Genomic DNA, 19,174 nt, shown 5'->3' with positions numbered 1-19,174 from the left:
CTGTGTGTTTGCCTCTGTGACATGGGGACCCCTGACCCCAGGGGTCTCGCCTGAGCCAGACCTGAGGGACCCACCAGCATAGATGGAGGAAGGTTTAGGCCTCCCTTTGTCAGCCACCACCGTGGGTGGGCAGACCCTGGAGTGGCCTTACAGACCAGCCACAGGTATTTCTTAGCAATTGACACATTTTAATACAAACCAGTCTACATTCATTCCTAAAAGGCTCATTTCCAGTAAAAAATATACACCAGTAGAAACTTCTCCCAGAACTGGGGCAGAGGCTGAGGAGACCTGGGCCAGATTCCCCAAGACTGACAGGCAGCCAGCTTGAGCCAGGCACAGGAAGAGGCTCCAGGGTGAAGCAGGGGCCCTGCTCCATCTTCAGGTTCAGGCGGGAGACTCCCCCACAGAGGGAGGGAGGGGAGGCACTCGGGGCCACATCCAGGCAAGCACCACCACCCTGCCCTCCACGGCAGCCTTGGGAGTTGGACGCGTCGGCCAAGGCTGCTGCTGTTGCTTCTCCAAAGAAGGTTTGCTTCAAGGCCGTGTCCAGGGACCCACGAGCAGAGGCACTGGGGGGCAAGGGATCCCCAAGGGGGCAAGGGATCCCTAAAGGGGGTAGCTCACAGGTGAGGGGGGTTAAGGGCCCCTCTAGGGAGCGCCTGAGGCCATACATTCAAGAGTGTCCCTGGTGAGGCCCAGGGAAGAGCCAGGACTGGCCAAGGGCCCAGGCCGTCAGCTCCTCCACAGTGAGCCCCAGGGCTCAGGAAGACATCGGGGTCTGACACGGGGAGCTGGGTTTCCAGTGCCACGGGTGCAGGAGCAAACCTGGAAACATTCATGATACCAACTCCCCTGTTCAGAAATGGGTCTGGCTTTAGCCCCAGGGACGGGGGCAACTACAGCCACCACAGCCAGTGGCTCAGAAGGGAGAGTTCATGCCCAGCTTAGTTTCAAACTGCAGCTTCTGTCGCTTCTGGTAGCGGACTCGGACCCTGGTGGGGCAGGAGATTAAAGTACAGGTTGGCAAAGATCCTTAGACCAGGGGCCGGGGCAGGACACCAGAGGAGGAGGGAGGGATGGGCAGCGGAAAGGTGGGGGAGTGTCGCCAAGGGAGTAACAGGTTTAGGGAACATGACTGAGCCCAGAGGGAGGCGCCCTGCTGACAGCTCACCGAATCTCATGTAGCTTCACGATCTCATTGGTCACCACCACAAGGACCAGGGACAGGCAGCCCAGGAGCCATGTCAGCAGGGGCACGTCCTCCAGGCCAAAGTGGATGTGGCTGTCTCTGTGCGTCCACAGCTGCAGGTCCACGGCCGTCTGGACCACCTGACCCAGCAGCCTGTAGGAGGTGGCGGCCCCGTGTGAACCTGACACTGCTTGCTTCCTTCCCTGCTCTTCCCAGTATAACAGTTAGCTCAGGCAGGGCACAGTTAAACCTCTGGCCCCGGTCCCACCCTCCAATCCTAGCCCTGCAGAAGGCCCTCTCCTCCCCAGCCCGCACTCCGCCCTCCATCCTAGCAATACTCACACCACAGGCACTGTCACGGCCCACCAGAGGTTGGTCAAGGGGCTCTTTCTCCACAGGGGCTTGGTGCGATGCACATGGGTGATGGAAATGAAGACTGGGGAAAGTGGGGCGATGTGGGGGTCAGACTTCCGCAGTGGGGCTCTTCTCCCACCATCATCCACGCCCTCCCAGGGAGCCCTCTCACCAGTGTGCAGGACAATCAGGGCGGCCGTGAGCTTCTGAGCCGACAGCAGTCCGTTGGCAAAGTCCTCAAACCAGGCTGGAGCCCTGTCGTCATTGCTGCCAAAGTGAGGCATGGGCTCAGCCCCTCTGGGGCTGCAGGGAGGTAGGCTGGGGTGGGGAGGGAGGAAGCCTTGAGGCGAGGCAGGCGATGGGTGGATCTCTGGGGCTGGGACCCACCTGGGCAGCATGACGGAGGAGCAGTTGGTGAGGTTGCGGTCCCGGGAGCTGTCACAGAAGCTCTGCAGTGTGAAGCCAAAGCAGATGAGGCAGGAGCTGATGGTCAGGCTGAACTTGAGCAGGAAGCAGAGCAGGAAGTAGTGCTGGGTCTGCCGGGGAACAAGGCCAGTCACTCCTGGGGCGCACAGCCCCTCTGCCGGCTGCTCCTAGCTCTTCCACGTACTCAACGGGCTCTTAGTAAATGGTCAGGCCTGGGGGGATAGGGAGCTCAAGCCCCAGCAAGGGTCTTTCCCAGCTCTGTGCCACTACCTCCTCTTTGATCTGGGGGAAGACTAGGAACCAAGTACCGGAGTTCTGCTGGAATCCCCCATCCAGAGCCTTCCAGATCAGCCCCTCTCTCCTCCCCCAGCCCTCAGTCCCTTCCATGCTCACGTGCAGGGCTCACAGGGTCAGCTTTGCTTACCTTCTTGGGAATGGACTGGAGGTTTTTCCCCGTTGCCATAGACATAATGGAGCTATGGGGGGGCTTCCCCAGCAGAGAGATGCTGAAAAGCAGAGATCAGGTAGAGGGATGGTGACAATGACCCTCTGTCCCTCAATTCTCACAGAGGGAGCCTCTAGGGAGTCTTGCGCGTGAGGTCGAGTCTGGTGAGGGGATGGAATAAAATAAAGGCTGGACGGCAGTGGCTCACACCTGTAATCCCGGCACTTTGGGAGGCTGAAATGGGCAGATCATTTGAGGTCAGGAGTTCAAAACCAGCCTGGCCAACATGGGAAAAACTCATCTCTACTAAAAATACAAAAATTAGCCAGGCATGGTAGTGGGTGCCTGTAATCCCAGCTACTCAGGAGGCTGAGGCAGGAGAATCACTTGAGCCGGGGAGGCGGAGGTTGCAATGAGCAGAGATTGCACCATTGCACTCCAGCCTGGGTGACAGAGCGAGACTCTATCTCAAAAAAAAAAAAAAAAAAAAAGACAAAGGGGGTTCCCTCCATGCCTCCTGTACCAGAGGAGGTGAGCCCTGAGCAGTTCCAGAACCTTGGGCTCCTGGGGCTGCAAAGTGACATCCAGACACCTCCTGCTTAGGCATGGGGGGCGGGGAAGCTACATGGCGTCTCACCTGAGCAGAGGGTAGCAAAAGCAGGACAGCCACAGGATGTCGGTGGTACTCAGGAGTGGCGGCAGCTGGACCAGGCAAGAAAGAAACTAGACCAGGAAAGAAGCCAAGAGCCACAGTTCGATTCAGGCAAATAATAAGGGCATAGGAGCCCCTGAGCTCCCTTGCCCTGGGCCCAGATAGATGCTCACATCCCGCCAGAGGGAACAGGGGCCGGAGGGAATACTCTTCTGCCAATGAAGGTCATCTCAAAAAGCCCAGGGGCTTCACAGAGGCTCTGGGGGGACCCCTTGACTGTACTGCTAACCCCAGCCTCCCTCCTCAGATTTTCAGCTGGCCCCTAAGTGAAGGGGTGAGTGGCATGGGGGCAATGCCTGTGCGGGCCCCACCTCACCTGGATGACCACGAGAGTCAGCTGGCACTGCAGCAGGAAGAGGAAGCATTTACGGATGCCATAGGTGGCGTGCCGAGCCTAGGGACCGAGAGGGACAGATTATGGCCTGGGTCTGCCTGGCCTCTCCCAGGCCCAACAGCTGACACACTTTAGCCAAGAGCCAGACACCCAGGATGCTTCTACGAGGGGAGCAGAGGCGAATGTAACTGCCTGGGAGAGCCCGCTTGGAGGGCTGGGGAACGAGGTCCCCGGGTCCAAACAGGTCCTGTGCTGCTACTCCCACCCCAGGCGGGTCCTGTCCTGCGTCTCTCCTCCTCTGCCTGCTGAAGCACCCACCTGTTCGATAAGCCGGATGATGCTGATGGTCTCCTCCTGGCGAAAGGTCAGGGAGCAGGGCAGGCTGTTGAGCTGCCCTGACAGCTGCAGGGGAGAAGGGCCATCCGAGGCCTGGGCCATGCTGGTGCTGGTGGCGTAGCCAAAGGTCTCCCAGGAGCAACGGGACGGGTACAGGGGATCCAGGGCAATGCTGCTCAGGGTGGGGGACACACACACTTCAGCTGTATCTCCCACAGGACTGGGCACCCCACCCTCTTCTCCCACTGTGCCCAGGTGCATTGGTCCCAGCCAGGGCGAGGTCGGCTATGGTACACACCCCCAGCCCCACACAGGCCCATCTGATCCTCCGGTCTGGGAGGTAGAGGCTGGCCCGCAGGCTCCAGGGTCCTGCCCTGACCTGATGTCGCTCTGGAGGAAGAGGCAGCTGTTCCGCAGGTTGGCAGAGCTGCCCAGGCAGCAGGTCACCTCCCCGTACTCTTGCATGATCTTTATCATCTCACACATGGCTGAGGACAGCGTATGAGGGCACCAGAGTCAGGCAGGCAGAGCGCCATGTGGGCGCTGGGCAGAGACCCATGGGACAGGAGAGCAGGAGGCAATGGGAGGTGGGCCCCTCTTTGAAACAATCCCACCCCCAGCGGCAGGATCATGTGAACATTGGCAATTCTGACTCCAACCCACAAGATTCCCCAGCTAATCCCAGCCCAGGTTCCTTCACTCCCTGCATGGGAAACCTACATCCCTCCAGAGCCCACGGGGTACCCAGGCCCAGGCAGAGCTCAGCTGAAGGGACCAGGTTGCCCAGGTACCCATGGCCACAGCACTCACTCTCTGGGGTGCAGTCGGTGAAAAGGGGCACTAGCAGGGGCACGTTGTCAATGTTCTGCAGGTGGGGCCGCACTTGGTGGATACCCCGGGGCAGCTTGGCCTGGAGAAAGCAGAGATGCCAGTGGCTTCGGGATGGGGATCAGCATCCCTCCCCTCCACTGCCTACCCACTACCTCTCTACCTCTCCCCTGGACCAGCTATGGGACCACTACAGGAACACGTGAGACAGAGCCTGCCATCGTACCCGGTTGGAGTCCTCCAGGAAGCTGGGGATGTCGCTGTCCGTAGGCTGGAAGCTGATGAGGTCCGAGTGGCCCTCCTCCTCCATGAGGAGGAGCCCTTCTGCATCATCTCGGGACACTGTGGGGACAAAAGCCTCTCCCTCACCTTGGGGCCAGCCTTCTGGGGGCCTGTCCTTGCCCTGCAGAGAATTTCCTGCCTGTGTCCACTCCTTCCTGCTGACTACTGTTTCCCGCAGGGACATCAGAGCCATTTCCCAAGGGAATGTACTTAACCGGAGGGCTCTCCGGAGGCTCTTCCTGGCTGCGGCTCTGAGGAAGGGAATCCTCCCACCGCCACCCCATCCCCACCCCACGCCTTTGCCCTTACCCTGATTCAGGTCATCATGCAGGGAGCCTGCGTGGCTGGGGCTGGAGGGGGGGATCTCGGAGCCAGGCATGTCACCGTTGGGTGTGAGGGAGATGTGGCAGTTCCAGCCTGTCTCCAGGCCCATTTTTTCTGCAAACACCTGTGAAAGGCAGACGGCCGTGAACATATGAGCCCAAAAGCCCGTGGGAAACAGAGTTAGTCGTGGCAGAGGGGATGGCTCTCCCCACCTTGCTTTTGAGCTCATCCTCCAAAGAGAAGTAGACAAAGCGGATGCAGGCGTTGACAAGCCCATCGATGAGGCGCACGATGTCCAGCCGGGCCTGGTACTGGGAGGACACCATGCCCATGAAGATCTGGCCGCTCAGGGCCTGCATGCAGTCTTCCTTCTCCAGCACCTCCCCGATCCCTTCTTCAGGCAGGACACACAGGACACAGCCCGATCAGGACACCCAGGAACCAGCCCAGGGCCACACACACAGATGCCACACCCAAATCAATGAGCATACGGGCCCCAGGGGACCACACACAGCCACGTACACACACAGCCAAGACACATGAAGAAGCCGACAGACACAAGAGAAAAGACAATGAAAGGTATGCATCAGTCAGGTAGCCGAATCTGAGCTGGGAGCCTCGACAAGGCATGGCTTCAGCTCCTGCCCAGGGGGGACTGGCCCCACCCTCAGCAACTGCTTCAATTCACAGACTCTTGGGTTCAAAAAACCCGGGAAGTGTGCGTGTCTGGTGGGAATGGGGTGGCGTGGTGGAGCTTCTGGGCCCCTCTGCACCAGCAGGGTGACAGACCTGGTCTCCTGTCTGATCCTACCAAGCCTAATGCTCTATGAATGCTCCTTGGTAACTTCCCAGGAAAGCACTCTGATACACGTTACCCACTTGAGCATCACAACCAACCAGTGAGGCAGGCCAAGTGAGCAGCCACTGATAAGGGAGGAAACTAAGGGACTCCCCATGTCACCGGATAGAGTGCCACACTGGTGTCCCAGCCTGGGGCTGTGGCCACTGCCCCGTTTGCTGTTGGGGGTGCCAGGGCCTTCCAGACACCCTCCCTGCTCCTGGGCTTCGGCAGCCCAGGGGAGCCCCAGCACCAGCCCCACTGGACAGACGCATGAGGTACCATCAGAGCTCCAGCTGCTGCGGCGGGCGTTCTGCTTGATGGGGATGGTGCTGGGCAGCTCGCACATGGTGAAGATGCTGCTTTGGCCGGGCACCTGTACCAGCTCGATGCACTTGCCGTTGAGCTGAGAGGACAGGGCGCAGTTCATGGGCTTGTAGGCGAAGGCAGAGCAATACCCAGACAGGCAGGCTCGCTGGTAGAAGTCCAGCACTTTCTTTCTGCCAGGGAAGCAGGCGAAGGTGAGGTGAGTGTTCCTGCCTGTGAAGGGCAGGTGCCCTGGCAGTGCGACTGCTCTTGCTGCTGGCATGCGCCTCCTCACCCACCTGTCAGATCCCGAGAGAGGGTAGATGTCAGCTCCGTCCCAGAAGTCTGTGCAGGCCTCTAAGACCACATCAGCGGTGCCATGGGACAGCATCTGCTCTGTGCCTGGGGGGAGAGAGTTCAAACCCTGAGTGTCGCTAACCAGCCGCCCACCCTCACTCTGACCTGACAGGCAACACACTGTTCTCCTGGAGAAGGGCACTGAGGAGCCCCTGCCAGAGGAGGAAACTTCCTGGGACTCACGGTCAGCAAGGCTCTGCAATGCCACCGGGCTTGGAATGCAGACACCATATTCCCATCCTTTGGACAATCCTGGCCTCTGCAGTCAACACCATCCCAGCCCTGGTCCCCAATTCCAGCCCCTGCCAGAGTGGAGCACTTGGAAGCAGTTGACTTTTCATCTGCCCAGGACTCCCTAGCAATGGGTGGGGCTGGGCAGAGCCCCCCTGCCAAGCTCTGGAAGGTCTCGCCTGGTGCTGGCCAAGGTAGCCAAGGCTCACTGGTGGTGGTGTCTTTAATGAAGAGGCTGATCATGTGGCTGAGGGGAGGCCGCCGCTTGGTGACACAGGAGAGCCGCCCCAGCGACGTCTCCTTCATTGTCTCGGCACTGGGGAGGCGGTACAGCGCCAGGTGGTTCTCCTGCTTGAAAAGCTCCTTGGCCCCAGGAGTGAAGCCTGTGGGGTGGGGAACAGGAACTTAGGGCCATGCCCTGACAATACCCTGCCAGATCCATTAAGTCTCATGAGGAGTTGGTACTGGGCCTCTTCTAGGAGGCAGGTCCAGCCAGCCATCCCCTGCCATGGGGGCCCATACCAATGAGGCGGGCAAGCTCGCAGAGGCCCCAGGGCACATGCACGGGCAGCACGGCGCTGTGGCTCTCTTGCAGGGCGATGTTGCACAGGTGGTCGGAGAATCGGCACAGGCGCTCGGTGACGCTGGCATTACACAGGTTCAGCAGCACATTGAGGCCCAGGGGTTTGAGGGAGGTGAGGTGCAGCTGCCAGTTGGAGTCATCAAACTGGATGCAGGAGGGGTTCTGCTGGTCCTGGGACAGGCTCAGCATCTCCAGGTGGTAGTCACACACAAAGTCCTCTGCTTCGTAGGGGTCGCTCTCCATCCCAGGCTGGGTCTGGGGGAAACGTGGAGGAGAGCCTCAGCCCAGGATAGGGCGTGGGGAAGCCAGCGCTGGCTCCGCCCACCTCCCAAGGCTGGGGAGGGCTCCTGCACCTGAAAGGCGCCCTTCCCAGGAGAGAGTTCCTGCTCACCCTCTTCCACCCGCTCCCTCCTGAAATCCGCTTCCTGTCCTTCTTGGGCTCCTGTCTGCTTCTAGGAACTATTAATATATCTCATGACACTGGCAGGAGCCAAAAAGAGGGGTGACCAGACCAAAGAGGACACAGTTGAGGGATCTTTTGTGGCCAGTTGAGCCCTCTGAGAGGGAGCCCCGGGCTGTGTATGTTTGGAAGGTTCCAATAGGGACACCAGTGATTGCAATGACAAGAATGGAAGGGTAGGGGGAGGCTCCGCCTACTTCGCAGCAGAGACTGGGGGAGAGCCTCGGGTATCATTTCACTGGCCTAGCCTGGAGGCCCCTAGCCTGGAGGCGCTGGGACAGAGGGCGGAGATGCCTGCTTTTTCAGACCTTGTGGGGCCAGGCTGGCCAGGGAGGCCAGGACAGCCTATGGCCGAGGGTGTGGCTGCCCCACGCCACCTCCTCCTGTCACCTTGTTGGGCTCTTCTTCGCCACCCTCGGTGTCCCTGCTGAAGCTCACGTTGGAGCCAGATGGGTGTTTGCTGCGGCCGTGTGCTTTGTGGTGTGAATAGGGCTCAGGGGGCTTGGGAGCCTCGCCAGGCCAGTCGCCACGCTCCTGCTCATTGGAAAGGTGCAGGGTGGTGTTGTTCAGGGAGCCAGCCAGGAGGGCGTCTCGTTCATGGGGCTGAAGACAATGAGAAGCACAGGCTAGGACCAGTGGCTCCCATGGCCTGGGGAGGCAGGATGCTTCTAGGTCCCCTGGCTGCCTTGTCTTCACCTCACCTGCCCAGAAGCAGATCCTAATGGTGCCCAAACCCTCCTTCACCCTCCTAAACCTCACCCTCCCTGGCCAGGCTCCAAGGCTAAACAGCCTGGCCCAGAGTCGGGCCCATGGGAGCCGGCCGTACCTCCTCCTCTACCTCAGGATGGCAGAAGGAGCGGGTGGATAGGCCATCGGTGAGGTCCTCATGGCTGCTGTGAGGGGGCTCCACCTTCCCGCTGAAGAACAGTACAGTCTCTGGGCTGGGATTTGGCCATGACAGGATCCCCTGTTTGTCCACACAGCACAGGACCTGCATGGAAAGCATTTGAGATAGGAAAGGGGCCTGGCATTAGCCTACCCTGCCCAGGGGCCACTCAAGCAGCAGGTGGGCAGCCCAGGCCCAGCCAGAGAGCAGGGCAGGCATGACAGTTGCCTCCTCCCCGCAAGGCCCACCCTCACCGTGACAGAGCCCAGGCTGTGCAGCAGGCTGGAACTGTGGCTCAGCGTTGGCGACGTCCCCCCGAGCACCCTCAGGAAGTGGCCCCAAATGCAGCGCAGCATTTCCTGGTGGGAGAGAGGACGTCTGCAAGGCCATTTAGGGCTCGGCCTCATTTCCCTGGAGACGGCCTCTAGGGAGAAATCTAGGGGAGCACCACGAAGTTGGGGTGGAGAGGCACTTCTCTGGGGCAGGGTGCGGACACGTTATGGGAACAGGTCCAGGTTTTGTCCACATGTAACGGGTGGACATGGGGTTCTAAGAGCCTGGTTGGAGGCTTTAAGGCCATAAATAGGGGAGTCCCAGGGTTATGGCTCTAGGGACCTGCGAGAGAAGCCATCCCGGGTCAGTGTTGTACCTGAGAGGAGACAGCCTCTGTATAGCTGCTGAGAGTGTCCTCTGAGAACTTAGCCAGCTGCACGGAGAGAGGTTGAGGTCCTCAGTGAGGAAAACGCCGCCTTCACACAGGCCTCTCCAAGCTGGCAGAGGGAGGGCCCACACCAGCAGGGCTCCCAACCCCTTTGGTAAAGGGCCCGGGCCGTTCTGACTCCCCACCTGGTGGAAGCCAGGGTAGACATTCACCCATACCCAGGGCCTGGCCTAGAGGCCCTTCTGGAATGGAGAGGGCCCAAGGCCTGGAGAGCTGCCCAGGCTGACCAACATGCCGAGCCGAAGGTGGGGCTGGACTTCTGCCCCTGTCCTCTGGCACAGCCAGCTCCCTCTTTTTGTTCCTGTGACTTCCCCCAGACACCTTGGAAAAACCTACCAGGGAGCTGGGCGAGGCCTTGCTCATCTGGGCCAGGACACGGGCCTCTCCACAGGCAGTTGCCAGAACCCAGAGGACTGGAAAGAGCAGGGGCAGGATGGGCAGGACGCCATTCACCTGGGAAGGAGTGGACCACACAGACGGCTCCTGAGCTCCGGGCCTGGTCAGGAGGGAAGGGAAGGGCTGCCCTGGCCCCATGGCCACTCCCTGGGCAGGAAGGGCCAGCTCTCTCGGGCGCAGGAAGGGAAAGAGGTGTTCTTTTTTTTTTTTTGAGACGGAGTCTTGCTCTGTCACCAGGCTGGAGGGCAGTGGCGTGATCTCGGCTCACTGCAACCTCCACCTCCCAGGTTCAAGGGATTCTCCCACCTCAGCCACCCGAATGGCTGGGACTACAGGCACGTGCCACCACGCCCAGCTAATTTTTATATTTTTAGTAGAGACGGGGTTTCACCATATTGGCCAGGATGGTCTCGATCTCTTGACCTCATAATCTGCCCGCCTTGGCCTCCCAAAGTGCTGGGATTACAGGCCTGAGCCCCCGTGCCCGGCTGGAAAGAGGTGTTCTTAAGCTGAAGCGTGAGGGGACTTCTGGGCTGCAGAGAGGGAGGGACAGCCAGGGCACTAGGAGAATATCCAGCCCAGCGGGTAGGAGGGAAGCATGACAGAGAAGACAGGGCGGTCCTTGCCTGGAGCTGGAGGAGGGTGTACTGCCAGGAAGTGACCCCCGGGGCACTGAAGATGAAGCGCAGGGCATTGGTGATGAGGAAGCCGGCCTGTTGGGAACAGCAGAGGCACAGCCTTGACCCCACCCCTCTAGAGGGACCCAGGCACTGCCGTTCCCCTTCCTTTGCTACTCCACAGGCTGGCTCACTCTGGGACCCTCTGCATTCACTCCCGCTCACACTAGTGGCCCTGAGACCCCCCCATGTCCAGCCCTCTCCTCTGCCCCCTGCAGCCCCGCACAGCCCCACCACACGCACCAGGACCACGGGCACAGCATAGTGTAGCATCACCGACTGCACTGTGAACCGCTCATTGTCCAGGGCAGTGACTGGTCGGGACAGGGCCATGTCCAGGCACCATCTGCAGAAAGAAGTGACTGTCAGTCTCACTTGGCAGAGAGGCCAGAAACCTACACCTTGGGAGGATTCTGGGCCTCTCTGCCAGATACCGCTTCTTCAAGCACCGTGAGTCCTGCAGTTCCACGCTCTGCCCTGGCCCTAGCCCGTGTTCACCTCCAGAGCTGTGCCCTCAGAGTAGAGATTGGGAGAGGGGACCACTCAGTCTAAGAATTCTCACAGGATGCTAAGGACAGGAGCCTAAGGAGATGTCTGCCCTCAAGAGAACCTCGAGATGAACGGGTCCACTTCCTTGTCAGTCCCATCCCCCTCTTCACGGAAGGCACCAGGGACAGGAGGAGGTGGGGCGGCACCCCTACCTGACGTTGTCAATCACAGGGGTCTCAAGGACACGGAAAAGCCGGTGCTGCTGGGGGCTCTGTGGCCCTCTCTCCACTTCTCCCCGGGGTGAGGGTGGAGGGGAGAAGGGGGGGAAGAGGTCTCCCGGCTCCAGGACGATGTGCTCGTCATCCTGCCGGCAGCAAGTAGGAGAGTGGGGACAACGAGAGGGTCCTATCAGAGGCCACTCTTCCTGGACAATTCAGCTAAGTACAGACATCCCCTGGGGTTAGGCGCCATCAGTTAGCCCAGAGTCCACTGGGACAGGGCCTGTGGGACTAGACTCTTAGCGAGAATAAAGAACAGCACGGGGGCCAGGCGTGGTGGCTCATACCTGTAATCCCAGCACTTTGGGAGGCCAAGGCAGGTGGATCACCTGAGGTCAGGAGTTCGAGACCAGCCTGGCCAACATGACGAAACCCCGTCTCTACCAAAAAATAAAAAATAAGCCAGCTGAGGTGTGGTGGCATGTGCCTGTAATCCCAGCTACTGGGGAGGCTGAGGTGGGAGAATCGCTTGAACCCAGGAGGCAGAAGCTTCAGTAAGTTGAGATCGTGCCACTGCACTCCAGCCTGGGCGACAGGGTGAGACCCTGTCTCAAAAAAAAAAAAAAAAGAACAGTAGGGTGGAGGAAGATGTTCCAGGGCCTCTGCCAAAAAGCCAGTAAGCTGGCAGGGAAGCTTCCAGATGAAGTCTGGGGACCCTCCCATCATTGCCTGTGGACGTTCCCACCACATTTCCAGGGGAGAAGGAAAGCCTCAAGCTACCTTGATCCCCCTCAGAGAAGCAAACGATTCCTGGCCAGGCCTCAAAGCTATGATGTCTCCTTCCACCAGCAGGCTGACTGGCAGGTTGACTAGGTGTCCGTCTCTGTAGGCCCAGTGCAGGGACCAGGATGGCGCAAAAGGCATGTGGAGGTCTGGATACATGGCATTGGGCCACTGGATCTCCCTGCCATCCCTGAGGGCATCTGAGGGGAATGGAAAGAGGGAAACAACCCTCTCAGCCATGGCTCTGCACCCAGTCAGATACAGCAGCACTTCCGGAAGCACTGTCTGCCCACTTCCTCTCCCAGGAGGTCCACGTCAAACCCCTCTACTCGTTCCAACACTTCCCTGCTTTCAAGGATGCCTCCCTTATAAAGCCCTAACCGGCCACTCCAGCCCCAGAACCTCTACCTTCTCTCAACACCTGGAGCTCTCGTTCTTTGTACCCCCATCCCATTCAGATACACTTCACAAACATTGCGGAGGGCCTGTGAGGGGCGCAAGGTGGACACAACAACATGGCTCCTCAAGGAGCCACAACCCGGTGGGGCAGATGAGACATGTGGACAGATAACTCCAAACAAGGCAAACACGGCTAAGCGTTAACAAAGATCCCTGTGCTGCAGGAGTCCAGAAGAGGGAGCAAACCAATTTGCTGGGGCAATCAGAGGTGGCTTCCTGAAAGAGGAAGCATTGGGGATGGGCCTGGAAGAATGGTTTTGTCAGCTGGAGATGAGTGAGGGAGAAGCTCACCAGCAGAGAACAGTGGAGAGAGGCACAGAGGCAGAGGCTGATACACAGTGGGCCTAGGACTGGTGAGTAGTTTCAACGTCAGAATGAGGAGGAAGAGAAGAGGCTGGAGAGGAAGGTGAGCCTGTATTGGAGGCTCTGGGAGGCCACGCGTGCCTCTGGGATGGCTTCCATAAGCAAAAGGGAGCCACTGATGCTCCTGGGCAGGAGACTAAGCTCCGGAAAGCAGGGCCCATTTTTGCCATCACCATTGCACTCCCAGTGCCTGGCACATGGTGGTAATTAACCATCTCAGAATGAAAGGACAAACTCTCACTTAGCATCTAAACATCCACTGCCCAGGTCTGTTGGAGAAAGGTCTCATGAGTGGGTGCTGCTTCTCCCACAGCACCACATGCCCCTGGACAGCAGGAGCCACTGTCCCTCAAAAGAGCCTCAACAACCCTCAATCCGTAGCCAAGCTTCACAAACACCACCTGAATGAAAGGCCAACCAGAAATCCAAGCAACTCCCCTCCCTTTTGGAACTGGGCTGCTCCATCTCAGGCTCCCGGCCCCTACCCCACCCCGATTCCTGCAGGTATCTCTGCCCACCTCCCCATGTCTCCCAGCACAGTACACCAGACAAGATGGACTTGAACGAGAAAACTTCAATCATCCTCCTGCCATGTGAGAGGACTTCCCTGTTGGTTTCCCAACATGAGCCAGCCCGCAAGCCCACCTGCCACTGTTGGCCTTCCTGCCTGCTCAGCCCTCAGCCTGGATGCCCACCACCCTGCCTGGGCGCCCACCACCATCCCACATCTCTCACTTCCCTGCTCAAAAGAGAGTGGGCATCCTTCTAACTCCCCAGATGACAAGAGCCCCTGAAATGCTGGCCACAGGCAACCCGTCTGTGCTGGGGTGCAGGAGGGAAGCCCTCAGGGCTCTGATATGTCCGGTCATCTTTTCCCACCAATATGCCTGCCCTCGACCTCACCTTGGATTTGGTCAATGATCCCTCGCAGCCTCCGCTCTACCTCCCGACGCTTCAGCCGGTCTTGCCGCCCGATGAGCACAAGGTTGAGAAGTAGTAACAGGAACAAAGCCGAGGCATTCACCAGCCCCACCCCACGGCTGGTGGGAGGAAAGAGGGGGCGCACCCACAGGGAGTGAGGGCTCGCCCACCCAGCAGCCCCCAGGCCACAGCTCCCCTTCCCACCCCAGTCGCTTGTGGAAAGACTGTCCCGTTCTGGTGCCCTGACACCAGCTAGGCCTCTGACCCCTGTCAAGGGACTGAGGAGGTTCCCTTACATCCCAGGAGCAGCTTGGGGGTGACAGCCCCCAAGAGCCCTGGGCTGTCCCAGGTGCTGCGGCAGGATGGACAGGACAGCTGGAGAGGTTGGGGAGCAGCCCCTGGGCGCACACCTCCCGGCCGGCTGTCCCCCGCAGCAGCCCAGCAGCAGCAGCACGGCCAGTAGCATGAGTGAGGCCCCCGGCCAGTGGAAGCAGGAGCAGCGGTTACTGTGGTGGAGGAAGCTGCTTCTCCACACCTCCTGGGAAGTTCGGACAGGGAGGGGACAATGAGAGGCCTGTCCCACTCCAATCTGGCTGCCTCCCCCCCGCACCCTTCCCAGCCCCCATGGCCACCTTGGTCCCCTCTCTTTGACCTCAGCTGGGCTCCAGGCTGTTGGGCTCCTGCAGCAAGCAGGCTCAGGAGCCACTCTGAGGGGAGCCCTGGTTTCTTTCTGATATTTCATGAGGCCTCAGTTGAGTCACACTGTCCAGGGTGACAGGGTGCATCAGAGTCCTGAGAAGGGGCCTCCCACACTTCCCTGCCATCCCAGCCAGGCCCTGGTGGCCCCGAGAAGAAGCTTCACCTTCCAGGTCAGACACTTTTTCCGCTCTCTGAGATGTCCTTCTAGCACTGCCTCCAGCTGCTCCTTCAGGACGCTGAGGGCCTTCCGCGTGGACAGGCCCAGGGCTGAGGGAGGCTCGCCCTGCAGGCAAGCAGGAGGCGCTGGGCGTCACTGCCAGGCCAAGGCTATGCAAGGCACGTGGGCCCCAACCCTCCCCTTCCCTGGCCCTTCATCCTTCCCCTCCTCTGGGATCCTCACATCTCTTCCCCTACCAGCTCTGGCCCCTCAAGGTGTGACTATGTCCGTCTCCACCAAATTACAAACTATTCAAGTGCACAGCCTCCTACCCTACTCTGTACAGCCAAATTAAAAAACAAAACAACTTTTTATTTTATTCCATGTTCCCCAACTCACTTTCCCCACTGCCACTGGCAAGCTCCCTGCCCACCCAGGCTGTGCTCACCACTGATCTCCCAATTTATTGCAAGGGGGCCAGTCTTTGATTGCATGGACAATTTTTTTTTTTTTTTTTTTAGATACAGTCTTGCTTAGCCTCCTAGACTGGAGTGCAGTGGCGCGATCTCGGCTCACTGCAACCTCTGCCTCCCGGGTTCCAGTGATTCTCCCGCCTCGGCCGGGAATACAGGCGTACACCACCATGTCGGACTAATTTTTTGTACTTTTAGTGGAGACGAGGTTTCACCATGTTGGCCAGGCTGGTCTTGAACTCCTGACCTCAAGTGATCTGCTCCCCTTGGCCTCCCAAAGTGCTGGGATGACTGGCGTGAGCCACCGTGCCTGGCCTAAAACATATCTTTTTTTAAATGGAGAGAGGGAAACTAACATAGAGATGCTATCTTTTGGCCAGGCGTGGTGGCTCACGCCTGTAATCCCAGCACTTTGGGAGGTGGAGGCAGGTGGATCACTTGAACCTAAGAGTTAAAGACCAGCCTGGGCAATATAGTGGAACCCCATCTGTACAAAAAATCAGAAAGAAAAAATCAGCTGGGCATAGTGGCATGCACCCAGCTACTCAGGAGGCTGAGGCAGGAGGATCACTTGGGCTCAGGAGGTCAAGGTCGTAGTGAGCTGTGATTGTGCCACTGCACTCCAGCCTAAATGACAAAATGAGACCCTGTCTCAAAAAACAACAACAAAAAAGAGATGCTAGTATTTCATTGTTCCTAGGAAAGGCATGAAGGAAAAAAAACCTTCAAGCTCTGTCAGGGAGGGAGGGAGGGAGGGAGGGAGGGAGGGAGGGAAGAAAGGGGCAGGGAGGGAAAAAACCCACCATCTTCTATAACTACCATTTCATGAAAGAGGATATTGTAACACTGAAATATTAGGAAGGACATAACAGAAAAAGAGGCAGCTATTCCCAGGGCAGGACTGTGAGGAGGCACACTCCCATCTCACCAAGGATGAATGGGACACGGTGTGGACGGTGTAGGTCCCGACGATGCAGGGACCAACCACATCATCTTAGGCGACATTGAGGCCCAGCCTCTCCCTGTCAGGACTCCCCCATTCCTGGCTTCTCTCCTGTTTTCTCCTTTGACTCTGACTGTTCTTCCCCATCCATCTACCCCATAGGCCACCTAGGACACGTTACCAACCTCTGTAGGTTTCCAGAGCAACCTCATCCAGTCATGGAGTCACTTGCCACCAACAAGCCTACAACTCCTATTTTACTTCAAGTCTGACCGCTATCCTGAATGTGGACCCGTCTGCTGAACGGGCCTACAGCTGCTTCACAGGGACCTAGGAGTCAACATGTCCAAAAACCCGAACTCGGGCCGAACTCACGCCTGTAATCCCAGCACTTTGGGAAGCTGAGATGGGTGCATCACTTGAGGTCAGGTGTCAGAGACCAGCCCGGCCAGGCCAACATGGTGAAACCCAATCCCTACTAAAAATACAAAAATTAGTTGGGCATGGTGGCGCATGCGTGTAATCCCAGCTGCTTGGGTGGCTGAGGCATGAGAATCACTTGAACCCGGGAGGCAGAGGTTGCAGTAAGCCAAGATCACGCCACTGCACTCCAGCCTGGGTGACAGAGCCAGACTCTGTCTCAAAAAAAAAAAAAAAGAAAAAAGAAAAAAACCTGAACTTGCCACCTGGCTCTAGTGCCAGAGTCACCTTTCCTCCCACAGTGACTGTCTCACCCAATCACCTCTAGAACATTCCAGACCCTGGCCTTATGCTTGCCCAAACTCCACCCCACGCTGTCTCTAACTTTTCCAAACCCACTGGAACACCTTGGCCAGAGCAGGGCCTGCCTGGTTGGTCAAATGACCTATTTACCCTTAAAATCAAGTCCAATTCTTGTGTGCGCTCCTGGAGCCCCTTCAGACGTGCCGGCCTCCCTGACCTCCTTTCCTGCTCCTCCTGGCACGAGCCGAGCCCCTTCAGCTCATGTTCACATACTTGACGTGTTTCCCAGCAGAGACACGTGCCCCACCCCAGACAACTCTTGCTTCTCCTTCAAGACTCAGCTCAAACATCACCTCCTCTGGGACATTTTCCCAAAACCCAGGGCTGCACTTCATGGGAGGTTTACATGTCAATGGTGTCCTGGGCAACCTGGCCTGCAGCCTGCACCTTACAGAACTGTAATCACAGATTGACACGCCTGGCTCTCCCGCCAGACTGCAAATTCCTTAAAAACAGGCTCTGAATTCTTCCATTTCCACACACCCTCACCATCCAACTGCTGAGACAGTGCACAGCACACACAAGTTCAATGAATACTTGCTGAATGAATGAATGAATAAATGAATGAGTGAATGAATGCAATGATCCCAGTGAAACAGCAACAGGAACAACCCGAGGCATTCTGCAGCTTAGTCAAGGCTTCACCTTAATCGGGACTGTCAGCCCAAAATCTGTAGACACCACAGCTTTTAAAAATGTGGATGTCTAGGCTCCACTCCGGACCTACTGAACCAAAATTTCCGGGGATGAAGGGAATCCCAGGTTATACATATATAGATATAGATATAGATATAGATATAGATATAGATATAGATATAGATATAGATATAGATTTTTTTTTTTTTAATTGAGACAGGGTCTTGCTCTGCTGCCCAGGCTGGATGCAGTGGCGTGGGCATGGTTTGCTGCAGCTTACACCTCTCAGGCTCCAGCAATCTTCCTGCCTCAGCCTACGGAGTGGCTGGGACTACACTCAGCTAATTTTCTTTGCTTTTTTTTTTTTCTTTTTTGAGACGGAGTCTCGCTCTGTTGCCCAGGCTGGAGTGCAGTGGCGCAATCTCAGCTCACTGCAACCTCTGCCTCCTGGGTTCAAGAAATTCTCCTGCCTCAGCCTCCCGAGTAGCTGTGACTACAGGCGCATGCCGCCACGCCTGGCTAATTTTTTTTTGTATTGTAGTAGAGACGGAGTTTCACCATGTTGCCCAGGCTAGTCTCGAACTCCTGAGCTCAGGCAATCTGCCCGCCTCCGCCTCCCAAAGTGTTAGGATTACAGGCCTGAGCCACTGTGCCTGGCCCTTTGCATTTTTTTGTAGAGATGGGGCCTCGATATGTTGCCCAGGCTGGTCTTAAACTTCTGACCTCAAGCGATCCTCCCTCCCCAGCCTGCTAAAGTGCTGTGATTATAGGCGTGAGCCACCACACCCCAGCTCTGAGGCCCTGGGACAAAGAAGAGCCCCATGAAAGGCAGCGCCTGAAGGAAAAGTGAGTCTTTCCAGGGCCACCTGTGAAGCATCCATGTGAGCTTCCGTCCGGAAAACCTCCTGAGCAAGAGGAGTGAATCCCTAGACCTCAGGCACCAGGAAAGGGATTTGGGGCAGCCATGGAGGAGGCCACAGGCTGTGGGGCTGGTGACCCCTGGCTGCCTCATCTCACTGCCCTCCCCACCCCCTATGCGACCCACAGTTCTGTCTCCCAGAGTCCTGCCCTGGCTGTGCCCTCTGGCCTTCTGCACTTGCCCCTTCCTGCCCGTCTCCACACATACCCCCTCCTCGGCAACTGAGCCTCAGCCCTGGCAGGGCACACATACCATAACTAAGAGTGGCTCCTGGGCCCAGGGGTGCTGCCCCCTGCCACAGCCTGGCATCACAGGAGGCACTCAAGTGGAGCCCCCAGTGCTGGCCTGAGGGATGGGGCCTGGCTTCCAAAGTGGGCCTGGCCCCAGGATTCCCCAGCTCCCTTGCCTAAATCTCACCTAATCCCGCTCTCCACAGTGGCTTTGGGGGATTATAAAGATAAGAGCTGCCTCTTCCCAGAGGGGATAAACTGGTTATTTCAGCTCAGAAAGAAATGGCCCTCCCGGCGGGGGCGTCACACCCCCACATGGGTAAATACTGTGCTCCAACGCACCCACCTCCCTTTGGCAAGGATCCTGAGGCCTCCCAAAGAGGCCATGGTCCAGGGCAAATGAATGCCTGTAC

At 58.0% G+C, this 19,174-nt stretch overlaps 1 protein-coding gene across 12 annotated transcripts in view; it reads right to left on the bottom strand.

Moving 5' to 3' along the window:
* Positions 1–167: 167 nt before the first annotated feature.
* TMEM94 (transmembrane protein 94) overlaps positions 168–19,174 on the bottom strand; it is a 42,963-nt gene continuing 23,956 nt past the window's right edge. For 2 of the 12 annotated variants that reach the window (XM_054457352.2, XM_054457350.2), the window contains 30 exons: positions 14,784–14,903; positions 14,332–14,459; positions 13,904–14,040; positions 12,176–12,378; positions 11,390–11,541; positions 10,932–11,034; positions 10,638–10,724; positions 9,952–10,068; positions 9,544–9,600; positions 9,149–9,253; positions 8,847–8,999; positions 8,399–8,611; positions 7,488–7,803; positions 7,175–7,348; positions 6,677–6,779; positions 6,354–6,571; positions 5,446–5,627; positions 5,219–5,357; positions 4,854–4,969; positions 4,610–4,709; positions 4,179–4,287; positions 3,782–3,971; positions 3,446–3,523; positions 3,055–3,140; positions 2,397–2,478; positions 1,934–2,082; positions 1,719–1,813; positions 1,535–1,628; positions 1,175–1,345; positions 168–995 (listed from right to left, as the gene is read on the bottom strand). In XM_054457352.2, coding sequence (XP_054313327.2) covers positions 923–995; positions 1,175–1,345; positions 1,535–1,628; positions 1,719–1,813; positions 1,934–2,082; positions 2,397–2,478; positions 3,055–3,140; positions 3,446–3,523; positions 3,782–3,971; positions 4,179–4,287; positions 4,610–4,709; positions 4,854–4,969; positions 5,219–5,357; positions 5,446–5,627; positions 6,354–6,571; positions 6,677–6,779; positions 7,175–7,348; positions 7,488–7,803; positions 8,399–8,611; positions 8,847–8,999; positions 9,149–9,253; positions 9,544–9,600; positions 9,952–10,068; positions 10,638–10,724; positions 10,932–11,034; positions 11,390–11,541; positions 12,176–12,378; positions 13,904–14,040; positions 14,332–14,459; positions 14,784–14,903 — 4,050 coding nt within the window. In that variant the 3' untranslated portion in view covers positions 168–922. Of the gene's footprint in view, positions 996–1,174; positions 1,346–1,534; positions 1,814–1,933; positions 2,083–2,396; positions 2,479–3,054; positions 3,141–3,445; positions 3,524–3,781; positions 3,972–4,178; positions 4,288–4,609; positions 4,710–4,853; positions 4,970–5,218; positions 5,358–5,445; positions 5,628–6,353; positions 6,572–6,676; positions 6,780–7,174; positions 7,349–7,487; positions 7,804–8,398; positions 8,612–8,834; positions 9,000–9,148; positions 9,254–9,543; positions 9,601–9,951; positions 10,069–10,637; positions 10,725–10,931; positions 11,035–11,389; positions 11,542–12,175; positions 12,379–13,903; positions 14,041–14,331; positions 14,460–14,783; positions 14,904–19,174 lie in introns of all 12 variants that reach the window. The other 10 variants (XM_054457351.2, XM_054457349.2, XM_054457346.2 and 7 more) reach the window with 6 other exon arrangements.

The sequence above is a fragment of the Pongo pygmaeus genome, chromosome 19, assembly GCF_028885625.2.
Source record: "Pongo pygmaeus isolate AG05252 chromosome 19, NHGRI_mPonPyg2-v2.0_pri, whole genome shotgun sequence".
NCBI lineage: Eukaryota > Metazoa > Chordata > Mammalia > Primates > Hominidae > Pongo > Pongo pygmaeus.
The sequence above is the reverse complement of the archived record's forward strand: the minus strand, read 5'-3'. Positions and strand labels throughout refer to the sequence as shown.